This window comes from Raphanus sativus, chromosome 3, assembly GCF_000801105.2.
Source record: "Raphanus sativus cultivar WK10039 chromosome 3, ASM80110v3, whole genome shotgun sequence".
NCBI classification, from domain to species: Eukaryota; Viridiplantae; Streptophyta; class Magnoliopsida; order Brassicales; family Brassicaceae; genus Raphanus; species Raphanus sativus.
The window spans coordinates 18,662,305-18,689,824 of record NC_079513.1 but is presented as its reverse complement, the minus strand read 5'-3'; the positions used below and the strand labels follow the sequence as shown (position 1 = coordinate 18,689,824).

General features: G+C 36.5%; 7 protein-coding genes, 1 non-coding gene and 1 pseudogene across 8 annotated transcripts; 4 read left to right on the top strand and 5 right to left on the bottom strand.

The window, feature by feature from the left end:
- The first annotated feature begins 874 nt into the window (after positions 1-874).
- LOC108837540 (probable inorganic phosphate transporter 1-5) lies at positions 875-10,057 on the top strand. Its single transcript, XM_057004806.1, has 3 exons — positions 875-1,211; positions 1,416-1,888; positions 9,057-10,057. The coding sequence occupies exons 1-3, from the start codon at positions 908-910 to the stop codon at positions 9,918-9,920; spliced, it is 1,641 nt and encodes a 546-aa protein (XP_056860786.1). The 5' UTR covers positions 875-907; the 3' UTR covers positions 9,921-10,057.
- On the bottom strand, positions 7,399-8,611 carry LOC108849286 (uncharacterized). Its single transcript, XM_057004807.1, has 5 exons — positions 8,391-8,611; positions 8,217-8,307; positions 8,028-8,132; positions 7,878-7,943; positions 7,399-7,768 (listed from the first exon to the last, which is right to left on the bottom strand). The coding sequence occupies exons 2-5, from the start codon at positions 8,256-8,258 to the stop codon at positions 7,652-7,654; spliced, it is 330 nt and encodes a 109-aa protein (XP_056860787.1). The 5' UTR covers positions 8,259-8,307; positions 8,391-8,611; the 3' UTR covers positions 7,399-7,651.
- Positions 10,058-10,514: 457 nt separating the features above from the next.
- Positions 10,515-11,126, top strand: LOC108837541 (vesicle-associated membrane protein 723-like). The gene is made up of 3 exons (XM_018610575.2): positions 10,515-10,624; positions 10,783-10,827; positions 10,959-11,126. Exons 1-3 carry the CDS (start codon positions 10,529-10,531, stop codon positions 11,091-11,093), a joined length of 276 nt encoding a protein of 91 aa, XP_018466077.2. The 5' UTR covers positions 10,515-10,528; the 3' UTR covers positions 11,094-11,126.
- Positions 11,127-12,163: 1,037 nt separating this feature from the next.
- LOC130509141 (uncharacterized) lies at positions 12,164-12,733 on the top strand. The gene has a single exon (XM_057004805.1). The coding sequence runs from the start codon at positions 12,164-12,166 to the stop codon at positions 12,698-12,700; it is 537 nt and encodes a 178-aa protein (XP_056860785.1). The 3' UTR covers positions 12,701-12,733.
- A 3,981-nt stretch (positions 12,734-16,714) lies between these two features.
- LOC108844756 (vesicle-associated membrane protein 722) lies at positions 16,715-18,697 on the bottom strand. The gene is made up of 5 exons (XM_018618051.2): positions 18,366-18,697; positions 17,573-17,714; positions 17,345-17,465; positions 17,212-17,274; positions 16,715-17,095 (listed from the first exon to the last, which is right to left on the bottom strand). Exons 1-5 carry the CDS (start codon positions 18,559-18,561, stop codon positions 16,946-16,948), a joined length of 672 nt encoding a protein of 223 aa, XP_018473553.1. The 5' UTR covers positions 18,562-18,697; the 3' UTR covers positions 16,715-16,945.
- Positions 18,698-19,426: 729 nt separating this feature from the next.
- TRNAM-CAU (transfer RNA methionine (anticodon CAU)) lies at positions 19,427-19,511 on the bottom strand. Its single transcript is given in 2 exon segments — positions 19,427-19,462; positions 19,474-19,511. It is a non-coding gene; the product is annotated as a tRNA-Met (tRNA).
- Positions 19,512-19,662: 151 nt separating this feature from the next.
- Positions 19,663-22,882, bottom strand: LOC108844080 (3-ketoacyl-CoA thiolase 2, peroxisomal). The gene is made up of 14 exons (XM_018617282.2): positions 22,698-22,882; positions 22,258-22,334; positions 22,068-22,152; positions 21,855-21,981; positions 21,666-21,764; positions 21,522-21,589; positions 21,326-21,433; positions 21,155-21,232; positions 20,929-21,061; positions 20,731-20,827; positions 20,518-20,641; positions 20,310-20,418; positions 20,108-20,191; positions 19,663-20,008 (listed from the first exon to the last, which is right to left on the bottom strand). The coding sequence occupies exons 1-14, from the start codon at positions 22,791-22,793 to the stop codon at positions 19,899-19,901; spliced, it is 1,395 nt and encodes a 464-aa protein (XP_018472784.1). The 5' UTR covers positions 22,794-22,882; the 3' UTR covers positions 19,663-19,898.
- Positions 22,883-23,112: 230 nt separating this feature from the next.
- LOC130509140 (very-long-chain aldehyde decarbonylase CER1-like) lies at positions 23,113-24,481 on the bottom strand. Its single transcript, XM_057004803.1, has 4 exons — positions 24,103-24,481; positions 23,889-23,996; positions 23,601-23,801; positions 23,113-23,418 (listed from the first exon to the last, which is right to left on the bottom strand). The coding sequence occupies exons 1-4, from the start codon at positions 24,235-24,237 to the stop codon at positions 23,317-23,319; spliced, it is 546 nt and encodes a 181-aa protein (XP_056860783.1). The 5' UTR covers positions 24,238-24,481; the 3' UTR covers positions 23,113-23,316.
- A 1,380-nt stretch (positions 24,482-25,861) lies between these two features.
- LOC108846627 (probable FBD-associated F-box protein At1g32375) lies at positions 25,862-27,520 on the top strand (annotated as a pseudogene).

The window sequence follows — 27,520 nt, the reverse complement described above, 5'->3', positions numbered from 1 at the left end:
GATTTGATTTTATGAATCTGCATCAATCATCATCATGTATAGTTTCAACAATAATGATAAATAAAAACATCCAACTTTTTTTAAACAGCAAATTTGATGGAAACTTGGTCACTGATTCGAGACTAATCGTACATAATAATTAATTAATGAGAAAACAATGAATTCTCTCGCTTTCCCAGACCTATGAAAATAATTAAATTCAAATGTAGAAGAAAAGTTAGTGAAGCAACTGGCCACATAAAATGAATCATATTTATGGAGTTTCACGTTATTATTATGATTCTACAAAAACAAATTTAGTTTATACTTTTGTAAGGTATATTCTTGTATATTCTTCTAAATGTTACTCTTTTCTTCTAATAGTGTTACTCTTATGTCTTATCTTCTAAATGTTACCCTTTCCATTTCGGCTTGTTCCTTGTAAGGTTTTCCTCTCTCCATTTTCATGCATGTGTGTGTCAGTATATTTATATTTTTTTTTACTCAAAACAAGTATATTTATATCTGCGTTCTTTTTTTATTTGGCTTAACTTATATATATATATATATATATATATATATATATATATATATATATATATATATTCTATAATGAAACAATCCACTTTTGTTTAACTTGGAGTGAAAAAATTAGACTAAGAATAATAACAGAACCAAGCTTAATCAAGTAGGATTGATTACTCACCTTTAAAAAAGGTATCTCAATTTCTTGGCCTCACACATACTTATCTTGACTTTTTCAACCTTTGACAAATCGCTTATAAACTGCATTTATGTTTGCATAGATAACTGCATTTATTATCACATGCATATGTTTCACAATATATACACAGTATAGTAGTGTGTGTTACGTTTATCTCTCAGGTAAGTTAACAACAGAGAAGAACAAAAAAAGAAAAAGAAAAAAATGGCGAGGAAAGGGAAAGAAGTGTTGAACGCTTTAGATGCGGCCAAAACGCAGATGTACCATTTCACAGCGATTGTAATCGCGGGTATGGGATTTTTCACTGATGCTTACGATCTCTTTAGCATCTCTCTAGTCACGAAGCTCCTTGGCCGCATATACTACCATGTCGATGGCTCCAAGAAGCCTGGAACGCTCCCTCCAAACGTTGCTGCCGCTGTTAATGGCGTTGCCTTCTGTGGTACCCTCGCTGGGCAGCTATTCTTTGGCTGGCTTGGAGACAAGCTTGGCCGCAAGAAAGTGTACGGTAAGCTTTATCAAAACGATATACAAATGACCGATAAAGTATTACATATTATTTTACCAAAAAAGTATTACATATTAGTTATATAAATATTAGTTTTTTTCTCAAAAATGTATACATATGAATGTTCAAAAAGTTATAGACAAAACTTTCATGTCCTAATGAAATTTTTTTTAATTTTTTTGTATTAATTATTCAAATACATAGGTATTACTTTGATGGTCATGGTACTATGTTCGCTCGGGTCGGGTCTATCATTCGGTCACTCATCAAACGGAGTGATGGCCACACTCTGTTTCTTCCGGTTCTGGCTCGGTTTCGGCATAGGCGGCGACTACCCTCTCTCGGCCACCATCATGTCCGAATACGCCAACAAGAAGACACGTGGCGCATTCATAGCAGCCGTTTTTGCCATGCAAGGCTTCGGAATCTTGGCCGGAGGAATCGTGTCTCTCATCGTCTCGAGTGCGTTTGACCAAGCGTTTGATGCGCCGACCTATGCCGTTGATCCGGTGGGATCAACCGTACCGCAGGCTGATTACGTGTGGCGGATTGTGCTCATGTTTGGAGCTATTCCGGCGTTACTAACTTATTATTGGCGGATGAAGATGCCGGAAACTGCTAGGTACACCGCTCTGGTTGCTCGGAATACCAAACAAGCCGCCGCCGATATGTCTAAGGTATGTTCTAAACTAATCATTCTCAAAATCTAAGGGGGTGTATTCAGTTTTAAGTGATTTGTATTAAAATGAAAAATCTACTGTTATTTAAACGTGTATTTTAAAAAACATTTTTAAAAAATCTAGTATTATTGAACTTGATATTTTATAAAATACTCTAAAATCCACTGTTATTATTGAACAAAATTTAAATTGAAGATTTTAGAGTATTTAAGGGGGTGTATTGAATCATGGATTTTAAAAGTTTGGATGGATTTGAGAAAATATTGGAGTTTGAAGAGATTTGGACTAAATCTCAGTTACATAAGTGGGATTTTAAAAAAAAGAAAAAAAAGATTTGGGTGTGATTTTTTCTTAAATTTCAGAGTAGTTGAAATCATTTGACAAAACTCACATCAAATTCCCAAATTCCCACTATTTTAGATGAGATTTTAGAGTGTTTTTAACAAAAATCACATCAAATTCTTTAATTCTCTCGCAATCATCTCAAAACTCATTAAAAATCAAATCATTTCAAATTTCAGATTTAATACACCCCCTTAAATATAACAATTAGTATGCAAATGATTATCTAAATTTAAATAGATATTTTAAACTTTGTTTTGATATGTAAATATCTGAATGTAAAGTATTATTAATGAATCTAAACTACGGGACCTTTTTAAAAATAATACTATTGAATTTACCTAAATCTGAAATATCATTAACTGAAACGAAATGAATATAAAAATCCAAAAGATAATAGAATCAAATATTTAACCTACAAATGTAAAACCCTGTTTGAAAAAATTGGATGCCCAAAATTTTAAATAGTTATGGGCATATAAACCAGAAATGGAAATCAAACCACTGCGCAAATATCCGAACGCTTTCTATATTTGAGGAACTAGAAAATTAAGATCAACCAAACTGAGAATGGAATAGTTATCTAAACATCTAAAATACCCAAAAAGGTGAATTACCCAAATATTTTTACCTGAAATATTTAAAATTAACCAAAAACTCAAATTGCTCAATTATTTCACTTAAATATTTAAATTCATCCGATTTACCTCATATTTATTCTGAAAACAAAAAAAAAACTGAATTTTTATGTAAAAGTAGCCAAAGTTATTTGAAAAGAACAACCTAATTGGACTCAAAATTTTATCAGATATTAGCATGTTAATAACTTTTTTATCCGCGAGAAATTAAAATAACCTAACTGGAACTGATATAAATTTATAAATAACTGAATGGTTATTGTATCTCTGTAACCAAGAAAATCAAAAACTGTTTAAATGAACTGGTATCGAATCAAAAACCGATCACCCATGCATAACTTTCAGTCATGAAAATAAAATATTCAAATTAGAATTTTTTTTTAACTATCACTACAAGAAAACATGAAATTATCGAATGTATGTTGCAACTGATTATGCAGTGGCAAAATATTGTGACTATTTTATGACTGCTTATGCATTTGCATATACTACCATGTCGATAGCTCCAAGAAGCGTGGTAATATTTAAATTCATCTGATTTATCTGATATTTAATCGAAAACCAAAAAATCTGAATTTTTATGTAAAATAAGCCAAAATTATTTGAAAAATCAAAATCTATCTGGACTCAACATTTTATCAGATATTAGCGTGTTCATAACCTTGTTATCCGAAATGAACCACAAATTAAAATAACTGAACTGAAACTGAAATAAATTTAGAAATAACTGAATAATTATTGTATCAATGTAACAAAAAATCAAAAACTGAATAAAATGAATTGGTATCAATCACCCATTCATAACTTTCAGTCATGAAAAACAATAATATTCAAATTAGAAGTTTTCTTTAAGGGCAATTGTCTAAAATAGCACATTTGAAGTTTTTATCCCAAAAATGACACCAAGGAGGAAAAGTCACAAAATAGCATTCATTAAAGGGTTAAAATATCCATAATACCCTTGTTTTAAAATTAATTAAACAAACATAAAAAAAGAAAAAAAAAATCAGAAATGCATCTCTCTCTCACGCGACGTCGATCTCGATCTCTTCGACGGGAAGCGACGGCGGCGACGCTCTCCGATTTCGATCGCCGAAGGTAATCCAGCGGTGGTGCAGGAGGAGAGTCTTCATCGGGAACTGCTTCCGTCAGCCCCGCGAAGGTGATAAGGAGGTTCCTGAAACTGAGATCTGTGGAGCTTAGGGGAAACCGCACTTCGCAGACTTTAATCTGGTGCCGGAGGGATGGGGAGGGTACGTGTATTCGTGGATAGAGGCGATGTCGACGTCGTACACATGGCTGGAGGAGATAAGGCTGAAGAGGATGGTGACAAGTCTCGTGACCAGGTCTAGTGTTTCCCCTAAACTTTGCCTTGGCTTTCAATTGAAAATGGTGTGAGATTTGTTGCTGAAAATTCTGAGTTTTCTGTGGGATGGATGCAGCAAGGACCACGGTAGTTTTCAAATCAGTGCCTGATAAAGAGAAACAAGAGGACATCAACCTTCTACTTGTATCTCACCCTCACTCCATGTAAGCAAATTCCAAAAGCTTTTTTTCTCTTATTTTGACTTGCTTTGATTATGTCAAATCTTGGGTGGAAAGATATGACTTCTGAAGTCAAAAAAAAAAAGATATGACTTCTATCAAAAAATCTGTCTACGTTTGTTTTTTTCCAAGTGTGAAAACGATCGAGTTAGTGACTTTCTAGGCGTGTAATTTAAATTTGTCTAAGTTTCTCACGAGAATGATGCCTTTAGTGGTCAGTGAAAGAGACTCTCACCCACCCATAAGATGAGTTGACTATGTTGTTCACTTGGGTAATAACGAAGAAGCTTCTTGCTCTGCAATCTTAATAGTAGTAATATAGGAAATAATCAACTTCTGTATCGTCAAAGTTGAATGCATACTTTTATTAATTTTGTTTTTGTTCACCAGCATTCACTGATAAGGGGAAGTTTCTTCTGGCGGCAAGAAGGTTCAAGACCGGAGCTTACACTGAGTACATTATATCACTTGACTTTTCACTAGTGGATGGGGAAGTTTCTTCTGGCGGCAAAGCTCTCTACTTTTCACTCACATCCCTACTAATCTATGTGTGTGCGTGTGTGTTTATTCTCTAACAGATTGTGAACCTTCACCACATGTTGTCAAAGGCTGTGATTAGGTCCAATCCTAGTGTCTTATGGTGCTACAAGGACAAATTTGATATCAGCAGGTTCGCTTCTTGATGCCAAAGTCTCAAGCCTTAGCTCTGGAGAGTGAATTGAAAGTTTATAACTTTGTCATATTGTTAATATGTCATTCGTGTGATTTTCTGGATGGCTATCCTAAAGTTTTTTCAGTAATTCTATAAAGAAAGCCTTTTTACGATGGGTTTCCAGAAAAAAATGAGTGTTTTATTATATAAATTTATTTTCGAAAAATCTGTTTTTGAAGAGAATCAAAAAGCGTCTAAGGAATGTTAGACAATTCTTGTTCTGGATGGCTATCCTGAATTGGAACTTAATCTTCCAAAAAAAATATTTATATATAGTCAAAATCTATAAAAAAATTCACTAGCTATAAAAATCACCGAATAAAGTTCATTGTTTACAAAAATAGAGAACACATATCAAATAGAGAACATTAAAATAGGATAACTTGAAGTATTTTCAAAAATATTTAACTAAAGAGAAAATGTTAGGATAACAAGTAAAATATTTAGGAAGAGCTTCCTGAAAATGTAATGTTTAATAAAAAATAAAATGTTAAGATAGCAAATAAAATATTTAGGAAGGGCTTCCTGAAAATGTAATGTTTAATAAAAAAATAAAATGTTAGGATAGCAAATAAAGTATTTAGAAAGGGATTCCTGAAAATTAATATTTAATTAAAAAGAATAAATGTTAGGATAGCAAGTAAAAGTTTTAGTAAAGTTTTCCTGAAAATTTAATATTTAATTAAAAAGAAAAATGTTAGGATAGCAAGTAAATTGTTTAGGAAGGGATTCCTGAAAATGTAATGTTTAATAAAAAATAAAATGTTAGGATAGCAAGTAAAATATTTAGGAAGGGATTCCTGAAAATGTAATGTTTAATAAAAATAAAATGTTAGGATAGCAAATAAAATATTTAGGAAGAACTTCCTGAAAATTTAATATTTAACTAAAAATAAAATGTTAGGATAACAAGTAAAAAATTTATAAAGTGCTTCTTGAAAATTTAATATTTAACTAAAATAAAATGTTAGGATAGCAAGTGAAATGCTTCTTGAAAATTTAATATTTAATTAAAATAAAATGTTAAGATAGCAAGTAAAATATTTAGGAAGGACTTTAAAAATAATAATATTTAATTAAAAATAAAATAGCAAGTAAAATATTTAGGAAGTGCTTCTTGAAAATTTAATATTTAATTAAAATAAAATGTTAAGATAGCAAGTAAAATATTTAGGAAAGTCTTCCTGAAAGTTTAAAAATTAAAAAAAAATATTAGGATAACAAGTAAAATACATATCACATATTTATGATAGCATATAAAATATTCAGGATGTGTTTCTAGAAAATTTTGAAAAGTAAGAGACTAGTCTCGATTACATATATGTTATATTTAGGAAAGCAAGTAACATATTTAGGAAGGACTTCCAGAAAAATTAACATTTAGTTAAAAATGAAAAATGTTTGGATTCCAAAAGAAAACGAACGCATAACATATTGGATTCTGGATATAGTAAGAATAGTGATTTAGCCTCTAAACTACGATGAAATATTATTCAAAACCGAAACTTGAATTTATATATTTACAAAAATACATATCACATATTTATGATAGCATATAAAATATTTAGGATGTGTTTCCAGAAAATTTTGAAAAGTAAAAGACTAGTCTCAGTTACATATATGTTATATTTACGAAAGCAAGTAACATATTTAGGAAGGGCTTCCAGAAAAATTAACATTTAGTTAAAAATGAAAAATGTTTGGATTCCAAAGGAAAACGAACGCAGAACATATTGGATTCTGGATATAGTAAGAATAGTGATTTAGCCTCTAAACTACAATGAAATATTATTCAAAACCGAAACTTGAATGTATATATTTACAAAAATACATATCACATATTTATGATAGCATATAAAATATTCAGGATGGGTTTCCAGAAAATTTTTAAAAGTAAGAGACTAGTCTCGGTTACATATATGTTATATTTAGGAAAGCAAGTAACATATTTAGGAAGGACTTCCAGAAAAATTAACATTTAGTTAAAAATGAAAAATGTTTGGATTCCAAAGGAAAACGAACGCAGAACATATTGGATTCTGGATATAGTAAGAATAGTGATTTAGCCTCTAAACTACGATGAAATATTATTCAAAACCGAAACTTGAATGTATATATTTACAAAAATACATATCACATATTTATGATAGCATATAAAATATTCAGGATGAGTTTCTAGAATTTTTTTAAAGGTAAGAGACTAGTCTCGGTTACATATATATCATATTTAGAAAGCAAGTAACATATTTAGGAAAGGCTTCCAGAAAAATTAATTGGTTATGCATTGGAAGGTTTCAGTCAAAAGTTAATTGGAATCAGGAGATAAAAGAGTAAGAGGTTCAAAAGAACGTAATAACATCAAGTCTAGACAAGATCCAAATTGCATAAAAAAAAAGAAACACACAAAAATTGTATATAACTCAAATCTGAATTAATCAAAACCATATATCAGTTACAAGCAAAATATTTTGTAGATAAGTAAAAAACTGACGCATATCCAACCCACTCTCCTACTATTTTTCCTCAAGAAAATATGAAAATGAATCTTTCATATTGAAAGGAGAGATACACAATAGTCTCAATCCTTAGTTTGACGCATTTTCTTTCTAGATTCTGGCGTCGCGTCTGCTTTACCTCCATCTGTAATAGACGAATCCCGGATGTTCATATAATAAAAATGAACCGGTAAGGCTTTTGAGAGACTAAGGATTGGTCACAAAGTTACAGTAAATGAACCAGCTACTCTTACCTTTTTCTGTTTTTGTGATCTCATACCCTGTCTTCGTGATTTTCTGTTTTCCTTTATCTGCTTCTCCTACATTCAAGAGTTTTGGTAAGCACTCTCATCTGAAGAAGAAGTGAAACGCACTTGTTTGCATTTTCTCAATAAAACCCAAACCTGAGATGGAGTGTCTGGGTTATCCACTTGGGTTCTGAGCATTCCTTGTTTTTGTGATCTCTTATCCTTTCTTTGTGATCTTCTGTTCCCTTTTATCTGCTTCTCCTAACATTAAAGCCGGTAATTTTATTAGGACTCATCAGAAGAACTCGTTGGCATGCTCTCAAATAGTCAAATGCACAAAAAAACCCTGAGATGGCTTCTCTGGATCATCAACTTCATCATCATCATTGGTTCTAAACTTTTATTCCTTCATTAGTTTTTCAGAACGAGCATGCTTCTGAAATGAGGCAAATCAAAATAAAAAAACCTTAAGAATAACTAGAAGACTGAAACAAAGCAAAAAGAAAAAACAATACTTACAGATTTTACTCTACTCTTTCTTCCAATTCGGCCACATAGATACAAAGAACACACAGGCGGATGAGCAGTGCTAGCTAGAAACCCAGTTAAGGCTCTAGGAGCTTTCCAAGCACAGGAGAGAACACTGCAATCACTTCTTACATTCCCGTCTCCTTTCGTTAGATTGCATATGTTCACACATTCCACAGACACAGCTTCACCACAACGAAGACGAGTAGCTAAGATTGAGATGAACACCTTTCCACAGACGCACACCCGTGTAGATCTCCAGCACCAAACATCCCACCGAACACAAGTCTAGATACATGTCGGCGACCCCGTCACGACGACGACGACGGAGAGGAGACGACGACGACGACGACGGAGAGGAGACGACGAGGACGACGACGGAGATGAGATGACGACGACGGCAGAGAAGGAGACACGACAAAGATATTTCAAATCGGGAATCTCAATTTTTTTTTTAATTTAATCAATCAAAAGAATTAAAAGAGAGGGCATAAGGGTAAATGACACACTTAATGAAACCTATTTTTGTGACTTTTGGCCCTGAATGCTATTTTGGGGACAAAAAGTTGGATTAGTGCTATTTGAATCATTTTCTCTTTCTTTAACTATATATGTAAAATATGAAAACTGAAAACTTCTTGTTATTTGACAAAACAGGTACTTCAAGTTGATCTAATAGCAGAAGAAGACCCACAGACAAACTCATCTTCATCAAACCCAAACTCCTTCGGCCTATTCTCCAAAGAATTCGCCCGCCGTCACGGCCTCCACCTCGTCGGCACAACCACGACATGGTTCCTCCTCGACATCGCCTATTACAGCAGCAACCTCTTCCAAAAAGACATATACAGCGCCATAGGATGGATTCCCGCCGCAGAGACAATGAACGCAGTCCACGAAGTCTACACTGTCTCCAGAGCTCAAACTCTCATCGCTCTCTGTGGCACCGTACCTGGCTACTGGTTCACCGTCGCGCTCATCGACTACCTCGGTCGCTTCTTCATACAGCTGATGGGTTTCATCTTCATGACCGTCTTCATGTTCGCGCTGGCCATACCGTATGATCATTGGAGACATAGAGAGAACAGGATTGGTTTCTTGGTCATGTACTCGTTGACTATGTTCTTTGCCAACTTTGGTCCTAACGCGACGACGTTCGTTGTTCCGGCGGAGATTTTTCCCGCGAGGCTTAGGTCCACTTGTCATGGGATATCGGCGGCCTGTGGGAAGGCGGGAGCTATTGTTGGAGCTTTTGGGTTTCTTTACGCGGCGCAGAGTACTGATCCGAAGAAGACTGATGCTGGTTATCCGCCGGGGATAGGAGTGAGGAACTCGTTGTTGATGCTTGGTGGTGTTAACTTCTTGGGGATTGTTTTCACTTTGTTGGTTCCGGAGTCGAAAGGGAAGTCTTTGGAAGAGCTTTCGAGAGAGGATGAGGAAGGCGGCAGTGGAGGTGGAGGTGGAGGTGATGCGACGGAGATGATGGATGTAGCGAATTCCGGTAGAACAGTCCCGGTTTGATTTTGGTTTTCCGGTTTTGTGTCAACCGTTTGTTGTAATTACTGGATATATACGAATGAATAAGGTGCTTAATATGAACCCGATCCGTCCTGTTCATAGTAGCAAAACTTATCCTTTTTACCAATTTTAAGTGTCTGAGCTGAAAACGCAGGGCTAGTTGACAGAGTTGGGAATATAACCTTTGAGCAATTGCATTGGATTTGGAGTATTCATTATGCTGCTCTGTTTTACTATACCTGATTGGGGTTTCATGTGGTGTTGTTGATGGTGGACTTTTTTTTTTCTGCCTTATCCCTCAGTATTGTCTTAAAGTTCCAATTATTTTTTTTGTTATACTTGTGCAGCCTATTGTGTTGTTGCAGTTGAATCTGCTGGGAGGCAGATTCCTATGGCCTTTTTGGAACGAGTTAAGGAGGATTTCAATAAAAGATATGGTGGTGGAAAGGCTGCTATTGCTCAAGCAAACAGCTTAAATAAAGAATTTGGGTACTTATATTTGATCAACTCTTTTTTGATTGCTATTGAAAAAAGATTCAACTATCTTCATGGGCATTGTCGACTGATTCCTTTTTTTGGCTGGTCTAAAATGGTCGAAACTCAAAGAGCACATGCAGTATTGTATGGACCATCCTGATGAGATTATCGAGCTTGCTAAGATGAAAGCTCAACAAGCTAAAGATGACATGAGGAAAGAAATTGAAAAGGTTCAAATCTGACCCTCTTTTGTTAACCTGGTTCCAATAGAGTTTTAGCTAGTATGATGACTTAAGTTCCAGGATGTTTTGGTTCATAAAGCTTTAAAAATAGAAGGGAATCTGCTGTTCAGCCATTCAAAGATTTTGTGGAACTCATTCATTTGCAGATTCTTAGCCGTGGGATATCTTGTAGTTTGAGTTGCAGCTCAGAGGTTAGTTCTCTTATGCAAATGGTTCAATGTCCATACACAAACAGACATGCTTTGAGTTGCAGATTTCTCTCTCCTACTGTTTACTTTTCTTCTCTTCTCTAAGTTTTAACTGAAGTAAAAACTGTTTACAGCCACAGGTTTTCATAAGACCAAGGAGAAGAAAGATTCCGTTTCAGAACATGAAACTCATTGTTCTTGCAATCATCATCGCCTTGATCCTCATCATCATCCTCTCAGTCTGCGGTGGCTTCAACTGTGGCAAATGAGTCTGGGAACATTTTCTTCCTCGTTGTGCTGCTTCTGCTGTGTTTCTCTGCTTAGATTTTACGTCTTGAAATTGGTTTTGTATATACATATATATATGTTCAAGATTTTGCCAACATTTGCTATTGTTGGTACCACCGACACTGATTCTTGGCAACCATTTATTTGGACTTGATTTGAACCTTAATGTTTGCTTTGGTCTTACTCGAGCTTTGCAAATTGCTATGATGACGGTATAGCATAGTCTGCCTGGTCTTAATCTTAATCTGGTCTGACTGGTTTAGCAAAGTCTCTGGATAGTTTCTTAAAACCCTGTTAAGTAAGTCTTGGGTTGCTTTGTAGGTTGTAGCCATATTGGGCTCATGTGTTTCGATGTCTACTTTTCTCAAAGCTGTGATGGTTCTATTGTAATGTCTTCATTCAAATAGCTTTGGATTAAGAGATGGAATTGGAAACACACAACAGAGGATAAGATGTTGAAAAAAAAGGGGATACTATTTTTGGACTGAGGATATTATTGTTGTTACATTATTTGATCGTGATTTTGTTAACGTTGAAATATTGATCTGACGCATTTACCCTCCGAAGAAAAAATATGAAATTATGTATTATCAACGACCTGCTAAACAAGACGTCGTTTTGAAGATTATACTTTGTTCGACGAGGCTGAGCGAGAGTCTTGGAAGCTTGGTATCCAAGTTATTTCTTTTCTTTTTCCATTTTTTTGTTTTCGCTCTATAAATGGACCCCACGGAAGTATTAAATAATAAAATATGACCCAAATATCTGATTAAGTAAATTGTTAACGTTGAAACATTGATCTGACGCATTCACCCTCCATCGAAGAGAAAAAAGGAAATTATGTATGCTATGGACACTTGGGATCCAAGCTAAATCCTATTTTCCATTTTTCGTTTTCTTGACGCTCTATATAATATGATTCACTATTCTATCTCTCTCTCTCTATTTCCATACTTGACTTCGAGAGTGAAACCCTAGCTGCTACACTTGCCTTTTTTTTTTCTTTAACAAATTCAATCTCTTCTGTAAATCAACAAAGGAAAGAAACATGATGACGACGAAGAAAATTGCGACTGAAACAGAGAAGGCTAGGGCTGGTGATGGCGGTTGCAAATCTTTCGCAGCGAGGCCTGTCCAGGCGAAGAAGCAATCGGTGAAACTTTCTCAAAACCCTAAATCTGTGATTAGGATAAAACTGAAGAAGCCTTGCAACTCTGTTTCAACAAGGCCTCTAGAGGTGACGAAGAAGATGAAGCGGTCTATTCCGCAAGTTTCTGGAACAAACCCTAAAGCTGTTGCAGCCGTGAAGAAGAACGACAAGGAGACGTTGGAGCTGTTCGACATAGCCAAGAAATCAGCGGATGTGGCCAACGCCAAGGGACTTCTGGCGGCTAAAGCAGAGACGTCAATCTGTGTGGATACTCTCTCTTTGCTCATCAGTTTGCCAATCAGCGCAACAGCTCCTGAAACGAGGAGGATCATGGAGAGGCTTGGGCACCTCACAAGGCACAAAGATCGTAAAATCTGCAATTCCGCATCGACTCTTTTTCAACATTGGAGTCAGAGCATCAGAGATCAACAACACTAAGATGCCCCTCTAAGACTCTCAAGGACAACAACACACCAAAGACTGGTCGTTTTTATTCGTCTTGGCAAATTAGAGTTGGTGTAGTCGACAGACTTTAAATTTTCGACTGCTCAAAAGCTAATAGTAAAGAATGCTTTCTCAATCTATATTTTTGTTGTTGTTAAAGTACCACGTACTTTTGTTTTGGTCTTCTGTTCATGTGTTCCAATGACATTAGATTTTGATATGTAAATTTGTTTTTACTTGTATATCAATTCTTGAGAAAGTTTTCTTGATGTTTATCTGACATAAACTCAAAGGATAATCTGTTTAAGAGAATAGAATGGACATTTATAGACCTCAGACTTTAGATTTGACAGAGGTACTTATTTGTGGTAAATAAACAGAACAAAACATATTTGTGTGGACCTTGTAAAGATGATCGAGGAGTCTGCTGACTGGCCAGCGGAGTTACAGTATCTTCAGACTCTTAGAGATCAGTTTGATGTTTTGTTTCGTTAGATTGCAGTCTCGAAGAAGAACTCAACAGAGATGTCGGAGCTGTTTGAAATAGCTAAGAAATCTGCACATGTGGCTAGTGCAAAGGGGATTCTCCTGTCTACGAAAGAGACATCGATCTGCCTAGACACTCTCTCTTTACTCATCGACTTCCGAATCAGCTCAACAGCTCCAAAAACTAAGAGGATCATGGAGAAGAAGCTTTCCTATCTTACAAAACACAAAGACCTCGAAAAATCTGCGGTCTAAAATGTCATTTGGATTGAATAAATATGCACAAGGACATGATTTGTGAATGGTGATATAATATGCCATTGTGAAGCTGGAAGAGGCGTTAGAATGATGAATCAGTGAAAGACCATACTCTCCACCGTTTTTAACATTTTCTTTAAACACGCACTTGTTGATCAAAACGTCATTCTGAAAACCACCTACTTAGATGAACGCTGGCTCCTTTAATTTTATGTCGTTGCTCTGTTACTTTTTGGCAAATTGACTATCGATACACGTTAAAACCAAGTAAAAGAACCAATATATCCCAAAAAGGCTAATTTATAATTAAAAAAAAAACAATGAAGGCAATAGTCAAAATAAAATACTACAGTTGATCAAATTTTGCTCACTTGAGTACGCACGAAATCAATAGAACGCCGAGACGTAAGCACAACATTAGCCCACTCAACGTTTCCCCAAACTTCATCGCCATTGCGTCTTTCAAACGCAATCATCTCACAATAAATACTGTGACGATTATTTGAGAACTCGCTCTCCCACAACATTAATAGTTTTCCACCGTAGTTAACCATTTCGATCATTCCACCAGGAGGAGGATTCATATCCAAACCTCTAACCGCTTTCCACTTTTTACCCTTTGTGATATACAATAATTAAGCAATTTATTCCAAGATATGTATACCGTGTCTTATCTATTGATACCCACTTGATGAATGCTTTTGGTGAAACAATATTCCATTTACCTTCTTTGGGATCATAAACATAGTCCGTCAATATTGTGTTGTTTGTAATGTAAAGCTTTCCATCGATCACCTCTAGCTTTTTAATTTTCGAGGAGCGGAGGTCGGCGCCAGGGTCAGGTAAAGGTTCCCAAGTTTGAGTCTTTGGATCGAAAGACTCGGCCCAATTCGGGTAGTCACTTGGGACGCCTCCTCCCATTACATATATATTTTTCATTGACGACGCCTGCAAATGGACTCCCTCGAGCTACAGGCATGTGGGTTTTACGCCATAAGCCAACCCCTTTCTTACGGAACCGAATGATAGAGGAAGCAGGCCTTTTTTGCCTGAATGCATAGCATTCTTGGCCGACCCTAACGATCAAAGAGGGTACACGAGGATAATAGCAAGAAGATGGTATTGGAACCAACCGATATATTTGTGGTAGACTTTTTGTCCTTCTCCAAGTGACCAGTACCATTGGTTAGGGTTTTATCTGGTTTTATCCAGAGAGTGAACCAGGAAGGATGTTTTTGACGGCAAAACTGTATGCAGATATGAAAGAAGTATTCATTGGTTCCGAGGTGAGATCGCGCCCTAGAGACCTCTTTGGATGCGACTAGAGAGCAAAAGGTCTTGCATACTAAGGAAAGTTTGGGGTAGTACGATCTTGATATGCGGGCTATGCAATTCACGATGATGTCATGTGGAAGTGACAAAAGCGAAGGAGATGGATTCGTCTTCTTCTTCTTCTTCTTCCGTCGTTGTTCCACTTGGGAATCCATAGCTGCACGGTTGTAAAACTAGCTAGGGTTAAAACACGAAAACTAGTGCTTAAAAATAAGAAGGGGTTTGAAATTTGCTATCTTGTACTCGGGAAACTTTAATAAGACCATGGACAAATGTTGGGCCAATTAATTTAGTTCTGGGCTTTAAGACATATTAATTGTTGTTTTAAAAAATAATTATATTTCATTTTTTCCTAATTAGTACTCCTTTCATATCACTTTAACATGTGTTTAAGTTTTTTGGGCAAAGATTAAAAAATACAAATTTTTATGCATTAAATTAAACTAACTCAACCAACAAAAAAAAATGTAATATTTTGTGATTGGTCAAAATTTTCAAATAATAATAAATTATATCTAGAGTTGTGAGAACATCAATTATTATGAAACAACATAAAAATCTTTAAACACTATTTAAAATGATACAAAAGAGTATATTTTATTTGATTATGTTAACTAATAAGCTAAAAAAATTTGTAAATATATTGAAACATAAAAAAAATTAAAATAAGATAAATTATAAAGTCGAGAATGACAATTAATCCGAAACTAAAGAAATAGCTGGTAATAATTCTGATGAATATCTCCCGAAGAATTTAGGGTTTGGTATTTTTGGTTTCAGTTAATTCGGGTAGGCCACAATCTCACAAATAGAACAGAAGGTTGGTTTGGTTTCTGGTTAATTTTGGTTTCTCAAATTTCAACAAATCGAACCGTTTTTTGTTTCCGTTAAATGTTGGTTTAAATTATTATTTTTAAGACTTGGATAATATTGGTTAATTTTGGTTTTCAGCTAAATTTGGTTTCTCAAAAGCTTTCAGAACTAAACAAAATTCAAAACCCAAAACGAACGGAACGGCTGGTTCGGTTCGCTCAAATCCGCAGGGCTACAAACAACGTCGGAACCATACAAACAAGCCAAGCAAATCAGAGAAAACAGTAAAGAAGGCAGAATCGGACGGAGATCAAGCCTAGTTATTCCATTTAAAGATCCACCAAACCTATCTCAGATTTGATCTAACATCAATTAAAGCTATAATACATACCAAACATAAGAACTTGCCCCAAGAGAAAGTAACTTAAACCAAAGCTATAAGGAAGCAATATTACGACTTACTGAAACCATTTTCAACGAGGTAAGTGAAGTTATGACCATCACAGTTGTAGGTGAGCTTGTTGTTTGAGGAAGGAAGCTTTTGAAGATACTGTTCAGCGATGGATGTGAACTCGCCTTTGGAATCGGTGAACTCCACGAGGATTACTGTGCCTCGAGCCACGAAGCTGCATATCAACGAGGATCGTTGTTGCGCCATATTCTTGCAAGGAAAACACGGCAATTTACCGAGAGATCTGAGATTTATCAACGCTGAAACGCGTACAGAATGGACTAACTAACATTGATTTAGTCTGTCTGACTTATTCCTCACCAACGTTGATTTGTTATTCGATTTCATGACAGAAAATCTCTTCTCCAGCTTATTCCCTCATTGCATCGGGTTTTGACTCGGAAGTGGAGCAGGAGGAGCTAGCAGGTTGGTTATCTGGTTTAGGAGGCTTGAGAAGCGGTGTAGTTGATGTCCACCTTTAGGAAGAGAATTTTAAATTTAAAGTCTTTTCAGGTCGACACTTGTATCCATTACAATAATGATAATGAAATGTTCTGTTTTTTTGGATCGTTTGGTTTCTTCAGCAACAAACAGAACGAACCCATATTCTTTGACAAAGCTGATTTTTTGGAAAAATATAAGAAATTAAAAGAATCAGGTCAGCATAGTGGTTCGCAAGAATCAGTGTTGAAACCACCACCAATAGCAAATGTTGGCAAAATGTCGAACATTCATACATATATATTATGGCCTATACAAAACCAATTTCAAGAAATACAATCTAAGCAGAGAAACATAGAGCATGAGAATTTAAAAACCACAAAAAAGAAGCAGCACGACGAAGTGAATAAGGAGGATGTTGACGGAAAATCACAGCTGAGGAAGAAATGTTCCCAGACTCATTTGCCACAGTTGAAACCACCGCAGACTGAGAGGACGATGATGAGGATCAAGGCGATGATAATTGCAAGAACAATGAGTTTTATCTTCATGTTCTGAAACCACATCTTTCTTCTCATCTGTGTTCCTTGTGTTCTGAAATCTTGCGCCTGTTAAACACAGTTTTCAGTTACAATTAAAACTTCATAAACCCAAGACAAAAGAGAGAGAGAGAGAGAGCTGCAACTCAAAACATATATCTTTTTGCGTAAGAGAGAGAACAAACCTGCGAGCGAAGGTTTTCAGTTTTGTCCACCAAAAGTTCAATTTTCTCACCACGGTCAAGAACCTGGCAAATGAATGAGTAAGTTCCACAATTGTATAAATAAATGGTTGAACAAACTCTATTGGAATCGAACCTTTTCAATGTTTTCCATCATGACACCTTTAACTTCAGACACCTGAGCCTTCACCTTAGCAAGCTTGCTAATCTCATCAGGATGATCCATACAATACTGCATGTGCTCTTTCAGTTTCGACCTTTTTTTAGAGCACCCAAGAAAAAAGGAATCAGTCGAGACTGACAATCATATAACTGAAAAAATTTCAATAACCAATCAAAGAGATGTATTATTATAAGTAAGTACCCAAACTCTTTATTCAAGCTGTTAGCTTGAGCGGTAGCAGCCTTTCCACCACCGTATCTCTTGTTGAAATCCTCCTTCACTCGTTCCAAGAAGGCCATAGGAATCTGCCTCCCAGCAGAATCGACTGCAACAACACAATAAGCTGCACCACGAGAACCAAAAAAAATAAAGGGTTAAAACTTTTAAGACCATACTGAGAGAAATAAAACAGGAGTAGTTGGCACATTTTAATAAGAAAACATGCGTATCGTTGCACCCTCCGACCGCGACCACAACCACAAGTGGTCGTGCGACTTTATGTTTTTTTTTTTTTACAAATCGTTATTTCATACCGCTGAAAATTTTTCCACATTTTATGTTTTAAAAAAATTATGCGTTCTGAAATTAATTGGAAGATGATGCTCTGCCGACAGACAAACGAACAACATTTGACGACATATATTATCAGTGACAATGTCTCTACCAACTATTTATAACCGTACTTAGATGACAATCAAACCACCCATGAAACTGAAAACACTTCAAACAATTAAGCCAAAGGCAATGATAATAATCTCAATTACTAAAAAAAAAAAAAAATAATAATCTCAATTACTTTGTTATAAACTAATTGAAAATATCTTAAAAGTATATTCTATCAAGCAAAGAAGGCAGAATCATAGATCCAGAACATCAAATCAAAACCATCACAAAATCAGATCTAACATGAATTAAACCTAAATACATATACCAAACAGAGAGCTATGGTGCAATCACCAGATCAAGACGGGAAGAGAGTTAACTGAGGACTTACTGAATCCATTCTCGACGAGGTAATTGAAGGTATGACCATCGCAGTTGTAGGTGAACTTGTTGTTCGAGGAAGGGAGCTTTTGGAGGCACTGTGCGGCGATTGATGTGAAGTTTCCTTTGAAATCGGTGAACTCCACGAGGATTACTGTGCCCCGAGCCACGAAACTGTAGATCAACGACGATTGTTGTTGCGCCATTTCTTCTTTTTTTTTTAATCGGAGATTTATTATAACGGCGTGTAGGAGGAAAGCAGAGATCTAGAGAAGAAGACTAACGCTGAAACGCGTAGAGAGAGAGAGAATCGAGGACTTAGTGAGAGAGAGAGAAAAGAGGAGGGCGTATTTTACCAAAAAAAAAAAAGAGGAGGACTAAGTGACGTTTAATTGAAATGGAGAAGAAAAATAAAATAAATTCAAACCCTTGAAATTAATGACTAAAGAAGTAAATTCGGAAAACTATGGCTAACTATGTGTAAATCAAAACCTTGAAAAGAAGGACTAAATAATAAATTATGAAATTGTTTTATGATATTTCAACTTGTGCGCCTCATTAAAGTTGGTGATGTTGGTATTTGATGCTTTCAACTTTTTCAACGTAGTTGAAATTTAAATATGTTTGAAAACAATATCTTAAATAGTAGTACTATAATTTATTACTAGTGTTTATATCCTCTTCTGTTTGGATCAAAACAGAAAAAACAAGTGTTTATCTATCACCAAACTTAATACCAGTGGGTATGGTAATAAAATAACTAATAAGTTTGAAAGTTTTGGTATTTATTGAAATTTACGTGTATTTGAATGATTATAGTAATTTAGGGAATGATATGAAGGATATTTAAAGGCTTACGAGCAAGTTTTTTTTAATTTGTAACTTGAGTTAAAAAAAAAACTTGAGTTTAAAATGTCGTAGTCATTCTACATGCACCCATGTCTGCTCCTATCTATTCAAGTATTATCCTGAGTTGTATTTGCATGTTTATTTAATTGTTTTCGTCAACGTGACTATGCTCATTAGTTACTATTATAATACATGATCTTCTAGAAAGGCGAAAAAAATTAATGGGGTGAGAGAGGCTCGAACTCTCGACCTCAGGATCACTCAATAGCTATGAGACCTACGCGCTAACCAACTGCGCCACCACCCCATTTGATATTCAATAATATAATAGTTTCTCATATTAATTAAAGAACATCAAAGTGAAAACTTGGACTAGTGGAACATTTCACACATATCCATTGAAATCTAAAAAAGTTGCTGCCAGCAGAAATTTCTATAATATCTAGATGCAACTGAAATTCGAGAAGAACAATATTATCCATCCATACATATAAAGATTTCATAGAAGATTCCCCGTCATGTAAAAACAATATACTAAGAAAAAACATGACCTGGTCAAGAAGAATACAAGACTCAGGCAAACATTGGTTGCGATGCTTTATTCAAATAACTGTGATAAACTGAAGAAGAAAAAAAGATGTAATATTTGGAGATTGAAATGTGTGTTTGATGCTTGTACACAATCCATCTATCTCTAACGAGCGTCCTTGGACAAATAGCCTTGAGCGTCAACTTTCCTTGCGTTGCGAAGCTCATCAACTCCATCTCCTCTCTCAAACACAGCCGCTGCACCCATCCCCGTCCCTGCCAGATTTTTTCCCAACCAACAATAACATTTTCAGACACCAATTTAAAGATTGTATGAGTGAGATTATAGAGTGAGTGAGAGAGAGAGAAGCATACCAATGCACATCGACACTACCCCAAAACGACAGTCTTTTCCACGGCGTTTCATCTCGTGCAACAAAGTAGCAACGCAACGTGCTCCTGTGAGACATTTAAACAAGTATTAGCTAATCTTGCGTCTCTTAGCTATAGAGGTCTATTGTATCTAGCCTAGGACTGAATGTAGCAGACTGACTAGAGCAGCTGTGTCCTTATATACCTGTAGCGCCTAAAGGATGTCCTATGGCCATTGCGCCACCGTTGACATTGATTTTCTCTGCGTCTAGTCCCAATTTGTTACGGCAATAAACAAACTGAGATGCAAATGCCTGAAACCACACAAAATAATTCAAACACACAGTTATCATCACAAGGTTTGGGAAAAAAGATATGTGGTAAGAAGATCCTGAGAGTGTTTGCTTATTTACCTCGTTGATCTCAAACAAGTCGATATCATCGAGTTCTAAACCAGCAGCCTTAACTGCAGCCGGAATGGCAACTGCTGGACCGACACCCATGATTGCTGGATCAACACCAACTGCAGCAAATGTCCTGCAATTTTTTTCCCAATAGTGAAATGGACATCACCAGTATGTGCAGACATATATACTGTTATAGTTTTATCAGAAATTATCACCCACCTGAACACACCAAGAACGGGAAGTCCTTTTTGCGTAGCAACACTTCTCCTCATGAGGAGAACCGCTCCTGCACCATCACTTACTTGGCTGGAGTTTCCTGTTTGAGATAGAAAACAAACGAAGCAATGGATTCCAAAGTTGTGATAATAAAGAACTGTTTTCTGTACAATCGGACAAATCGGTTCGGGGGGAAAGTACCAGCAGTTGTGGTGCCATCCTTTTTAAACACTGGCTTCAGCTTCCCAAGAGTAGCAAGGGTTGTGCTTGGTCGGATCCCATCATCAACAGAAACTGTAATGGGTGTCTCATCACCTGTCTTTGGGTCAACAAGCTGAAACACAAAAACACAATGAAGTTCAGTAAGTAATGCATCAGGAGAAGTCTTAAATGTTAACATTTATTGTACGAAGTATCTGAAGAATACCTTGGTTTTAACCGGAATGATCTCATCCTTGAATTTACCAGCAGCAGTAGCAGCAGCTGCCTTTCTGTGCGAGTCAACCTAGCAATATGACTCGATAGCTTAGCATCATGAGATCAAATAAATTGGTTTATCTAAAAGTACAAGCACAGTGAGAAAGTTCAGTTGACTTACAGCAGCTTGATCTTGCTCCTGCCTTGAGACACCAAAGCGTTGTGCTACATTTTCTGAAGTAACACCCATAGGGAGAAGACAGTTCTGTGCTTGCTCAAACTTCTTCACCTGCAATACCATAATACGTTTTATAGTGTGCCACAAACTAAACAGAGACAGTTGAGAATCCATAGAGGAAAGGATAAAGAGATAGTACCGCTGGATTCACTGACCCTTCCCATGCCATAGGATTAGTAGTCATGGACTCCAATCCAGCCCCAATACCTGCATCCAACATCATCGTCAGCTATACGAGAACAAACACATCAGTTAATGCAATCAAAGAGGGTTGTGTTCTAACCAATATCATAAAATCCAGCTTTGATGGCAGCGGCAACGTCAGCAACAGCCTGAAGCCCAGAGGAGCACTGTCTATTCACAGTCCTCACAGCCACGGTTTCTGCAACAAAGGACATAACAACATCAGTAAACAGAAACAAAGATTTGCAAATCGCTGTAAATAAAACGAAAAAGAAAAAAAAAAGCATACCAGGGAAACCAGCATAGAAAGCAGACATCCTGCACTCACTGGCTCTCTGGGACCCCGGTGCCAAAACGGTACCGACAACAATGTCACCAACTTCACTTGGGTCTAGATTTGTCTTCTCTATCAGTGCCTGCACCAAGAAGATAAAGACCATATATAATTACAAGTAGAAAGTAAAAAAAAAAAAAAAAAAAAAACAAGAGACAGTAGGCAGACCCTAAGAACAGGTGCAAGGAGATCATCAGGATAAGTATCCTTGAAGTTGCCACGTTTGGACTTGCAAAGTGCAGTCCTATGTGCCCTGCCAAATGGATCAAAACGCGTGAGTTTCCATCACAAGAATCTTACAGAGAGAGAGACACAAATCATAAAATTCCTTTGAAAAGCAAAAAGACAAGGACTTTACGCGACAATGACAACATCATCACCATAGAGAGAGGTCCTCTGATAAGCAGCACTGTCCCCAGCCAAACAAGCAGAAGCCTGATAAGTTGTAAGGATACACGTTAAAGAAACGATGATGACCTAGTACTCGAAGGCTTTGACTTTTTTTTAAGAGATGAATGAAAATGGTGAAAATAAAAGCACATCATCACCACAACACTGATGATTCAAACCATTAGAGCAAGAACCAAACAACTAAAAGGAAGATATCTAATCTAACTCAAATCAAGTAAACCAAAACAAAATCTAATTCGATCTCAAACTAGAGCTTTTTCAGCGTGGATCGAATCAAATTATGATTCAACATCAAAATCAAAAATTCAGTAAAATAAATCAAGATCGAGAACAACCCGGAAAAGCGAAGCCTAGAGAGAGACAGAGAGAGGACAAACAAAAGCTTACAGAGAGAGAGCCCTCGAAAGTGTGGGAGGAAGAAGAAGAAGAAGAAGGGCGGAGATGTTCAAGAAGAACTCTTTGTCTCTCGATCGCTTTCTCCATTTTTTGCCGACTCAAACTCGGATCTGTTTTTTATTTTCGGGGAAAGGATTTGGTTGTTAACACGAAACTACACAGTGGTCGGGTTTGATCAATTTATAAGCAAGACTAGATAGCTCCACCGCTTTATCCGTTTATAAAATCTTTCAGTAAATCATTTTTGCTTCTAAATATTTATTTACATAATGCGAATTATTATTATTTGGACACAAATTCTTATCCTTGTCGGTAGCATTCTACAAAATCAGACACTATTAGCTTTGTTCTTAGAGCATGTTTATAGGTAAAACCCTTGAGTGGTTCTTAAGTGGGGTATAGTGAATTTTTAACTAATAAAATTAAGATAAGAGACTTTGTTAAGAAACACTTAACTATAATGGTTTATTGGTAGTATCTTATGAGAAATTGATTGAGATTATGAAAGAAGATAATGAGTGAAGACTCCATTGTTGGGGACGTCTTTGAAACTTGGTAATGCAACAACAATGGAGTGAAGACTCCATTGTTGTTGCTCTTTAGATTCACATCAGAAGAAGAAGCAACAGGAGGAGCGTTGTTCTTTGTCTCTGGTTTCTTGTGGAACAAATGATTGTAGTTTCTCATACTCTTCTGGTAATAGAGTCGATACCTGCAGATAACATTAGCAAGAAAATGTAATGAATTATGATACAACTTAAAAAAAGCTTGGATAGGTGAAGGTGCGGACTTAAGCTTTCTCCTATGGACATAAGAATTCAACCCAGTTGTCTTTTACTTTAAGCAATCACAAGCAAAAAAAAAAAAAAGGAAAACGAAGGAGAAAAACACAACCTGAACACCTCTCTGGCAAAGAGCAGAGGCGATGGTGTATGCCACCTTTGTGAGATTGCCTGTCATCAATCTTTTTGTCGTTGATTTGGGTAGACTATTGATCACAACGGCTGCTGATAATCTACTGCCATCCACCATTCTTACTTTCATTTCTGGATGCTTGTTAATATACACCTCTCCATTCCTGTTTAGCTCCTCCCCCTGTTCCAGCCCACCACAGTTTTAATATTATGCTGACATGACATTTCATCAAAGTAAAACCAAAACAGTGGAAGCTTGTTTCTGTACTTGGTTCATGAGACCCAGGCTAAGCACCTTCACTCCTTTTTTGTTTGCCTCTAGTATTGCTTTCTCAATCATGTTATTGATCGCCTCTTTCCTCCATTTTAACAAGTACTGCATGAATCAGGTCTCAGTGCATCAGTAAACCAACCTATACTACGTATACCGCTAATAAATTGGCAAAAGAGTCAAAAGAAATTAAGCTGAAGATGATGAGGACCTGCAGATTATATCTGGGTATGATCCAAGACTGCAAGTTGAGCTTCTCAAAAGAGTTTCTCTCAGCGACAAAGACGCTGGCGTAGAAGAGAGTGAAGAGCATGGAGAGATATGTGAAAGGCCACAAAAGGCGCATGAACCGGAATCGACGCCTGATTCATCCGGATACGGAGAGATCGATCACGGAGTTTCAGCATCGAAACCGATTGATTTCGCCGTCGAGAGAGAAGTAGAGATGAGAGAGAGAGAGAGGGGTAGGGATGAATGTGCGACGCGTGTCCCTAAGAGACGCCTCTTCCGTCGCTTAATTAAGGAACGTATCTTCTATCAAAAAGTGTTTTTATTATTTTTTAAATCATAATTAACTTAAGCAACCTTTGTAAGAAACGCCTATAAACATGCTCTTAAAGGCTTAAATCTATGCGTTTTTCAATAACAAAAGTTGTGTTGGTTGGTTAATATGTCCAATAAGAAAAAGGATTTGATGATAAATAAACTGAGAAAAAAGACAAGCAGATTTTTTTACAAAAAAAAAAAAAAGACAAGCAGATAAGAAGATTAGGCTGTGACGTGTGCCCCCGCCCGTTTGGGGCTCTTTGAATTGCGTGCCGTATATTCTTTTGCATCTTCTGGATCTTAACCTTTGCAGAATTTATACGATGACCCCCAAGTTTTTCCGCTGACTCTCTTTACGCCTCAAACTTGTTATTTATTAGTATACTCCCTTTTTCTTTTACCGATGGAAAACAAACACTTCAGATTTCGATTGATATTTGACAAATATCTCATGAATGTTTTGCTTTTAGAAGCAAACTCTTCTTTCCTTTCTAGATGATGGAGAAACGCATTTCACGGAAGCCAAAAATGTTGTCACCGGCCACGTTCAAAATTATCACGCATTCGACGTTTATATTATGGGATACAAGTGCGTTAGTCCAACCAAATATTGCCCACGTGTGTGTATATGTATAAATATTAATTTACAAATTACACCCTTTACTTTTACAGATTTACAAATGATTCTTCCTATTTTTTTAATTCATCGGACGGCTTAGGTTCGTCGCTTGTCATGCAAGGCAGCTGACATTGATTGACCGGAACCAATCAATAATAAAATCTCTGTGAACGATGGCCGTACCATGTTTAGATGTTAAACCTTCGCCAAGATCCGAGCTTCCCTCCAGAAATCTTTCATACAAAAACATTTTAACCATCAAGTGGTAAGAACTTAATCTAATATCCAACGTTTGATCAAAAAAAAAAAAACTAATATCCAAGCAAAGTTATGGACCTATATGCTCCATAGCCGAATAACATTTGGGCCGAAGTTACAAAATTGAGCTCATGGGCCGAAGTTATATTCATTTTCTATTTCACATACTAAATTAACTACTTTCCTATGCCTCCCTCCACATGTCTTCTAGATTATGTTCTTCAGATTACAGTTTTTCCAAGCGGTGGATTTACTGGAGAACTGAGCTGATATCTCCCAAGAATCGTCGTATAAATTTAAGAGTATAAAGGTAATCGTTAATTCACTACTTCAGGTTTGGTTTATAGCGAACTCTTTGTCTTAGCGCTAACTATATGTTTCTTGAAAATATAAGTTCAGCATAAGATGCAGTTAGGTGTTTGTATACTCTGTTATTTGTCTTTGAACCTACATAACTATTTTCTTACGCTAGGGTTAGCTTTTCACCTTGTCTCGTTTCTTATGACTTTTTTCTTTTTTTTTTTCTTCTATGCTTTAGGTTTTAGTGTCTGGTTTGAAGATGGCTCATATGGATAGGATAAGTCATTTGCCTGAAGCGCTACTCTTGAGAATACTGTCAAAACTGCCTACTACCAAAGATGTTTTGACCACAATGGTTTTGTCAAAACGATGGGAGCGTCTTTGGAAGTCAGTCCCGAAACTTGTGTACGACGATACCCATCAGAATAATGATATCGGAAGGTTTTCCCGCTTTATAGACAGGTCTTTGATTCTGCACGAGGCGCCAGTGGAAACTCTGCATTTCAAACTTACTCAAACGTCTCTTGTTGTTGATATTGGAGTATGGATCACCATCGCTCTTAAGTACCATCATGTGCGTGACCTGAGTATCGATATCGACTGTTCTTCTTCCGGTACAGCTGCTCCTCCAGTCATACTTCCAAGGAGTTTATTATACACAGGCTCTAGAATGCTCGTTTCCTTGAAACTAAAGAGTGTGACTCTTACGGATGTTTCTTCTACCTTGCCTTCTTCTTTCCCGACCCTTAAGACTCTGAGCCTTGTATCTGTCAAGTACCCAGGTGAAGAGTTTGCGAGGAGGCTTTTGTCCAGTTGTCATGTTCTTGAAGATTTGGTAGTGGAACAACGTATCAATGACAATGTGACCGTTTTCACAGTTAAGGTTCCTTCTCTCAAGAGTGCAACTTTGTATAAAGCAGCCAGACTAAGTATAGAAGGTGAAGATGGGTTTGTGATAGATGCTCCTTCTTTGGAGCACTTGGGGATTTCTTTTGATCCGGTTGGGTTTTGTGTCATTGAGAATGAAATGCCTAATATCGTTAAGGCATAGGTTGTTGCCGCTCATAGTTCTCCTGGGGTGACTCTGAGTCCTGTTACTTCAGCCAAGCGTCTCTTTACATGTTTGCCATACTCAAAGGTAATAATATTTGTAATCTTTTACCTTACCACTAACATATTGCACATGTTCTTAATAGTATCTGCCTAGATAAAATAATAATAATAAATAAATAAATCTGCCTAAATATACATTCTGTTATTTGTAATCTCTGACCTTGTGCATCCCATATTTATTTTCTTTTTCAAAATCAAGTATTACTGAAGAAATACATTGTACTTGTTCTTAAGTTATGTATTGCATTGTATTGTATTGCAGGATGCATATTCTTTTGGTACTGTCTTTCACCGTCTTGTACACTTGAAAATATGCACATGTGAAACAGAGTGGTTGAATCTACTTATGCGTTTGCTAAACGATTCACCTAATTTACGTTCCCTCAAACTTCAACAGGTAAGATACACACACACACACACGTCAATACAATTCATTCATTGTATGCGACCATAGTATTTTCCAGTCCTTATAATGTCGATTTATTGCAGTGCCATAATGGTGAACACATGCGCCCCTGTTGGAATGACCCGAGCTCAGTTCCAGAATGTCTGTCATCGAGTCTAGAAGCTTTTGAATGGATAGGATATGAAGGAAGAAAAGAAGAGAAAGAAGTAGCAGCATTCATATTAAGAAGCGGAAGATGTTTGAAGAAAGTGACTATCTCCTCTAAATCCACTGACTCTGACAAGAAACTTGAGATGCTCAAGGACTTGTCCTTGTCCTTCAGGCGTTCACCCACATGTCAGCTTGCTTTCGACTGAAGTTGCACTCAAAAGTCAAAGTTGGGCTATG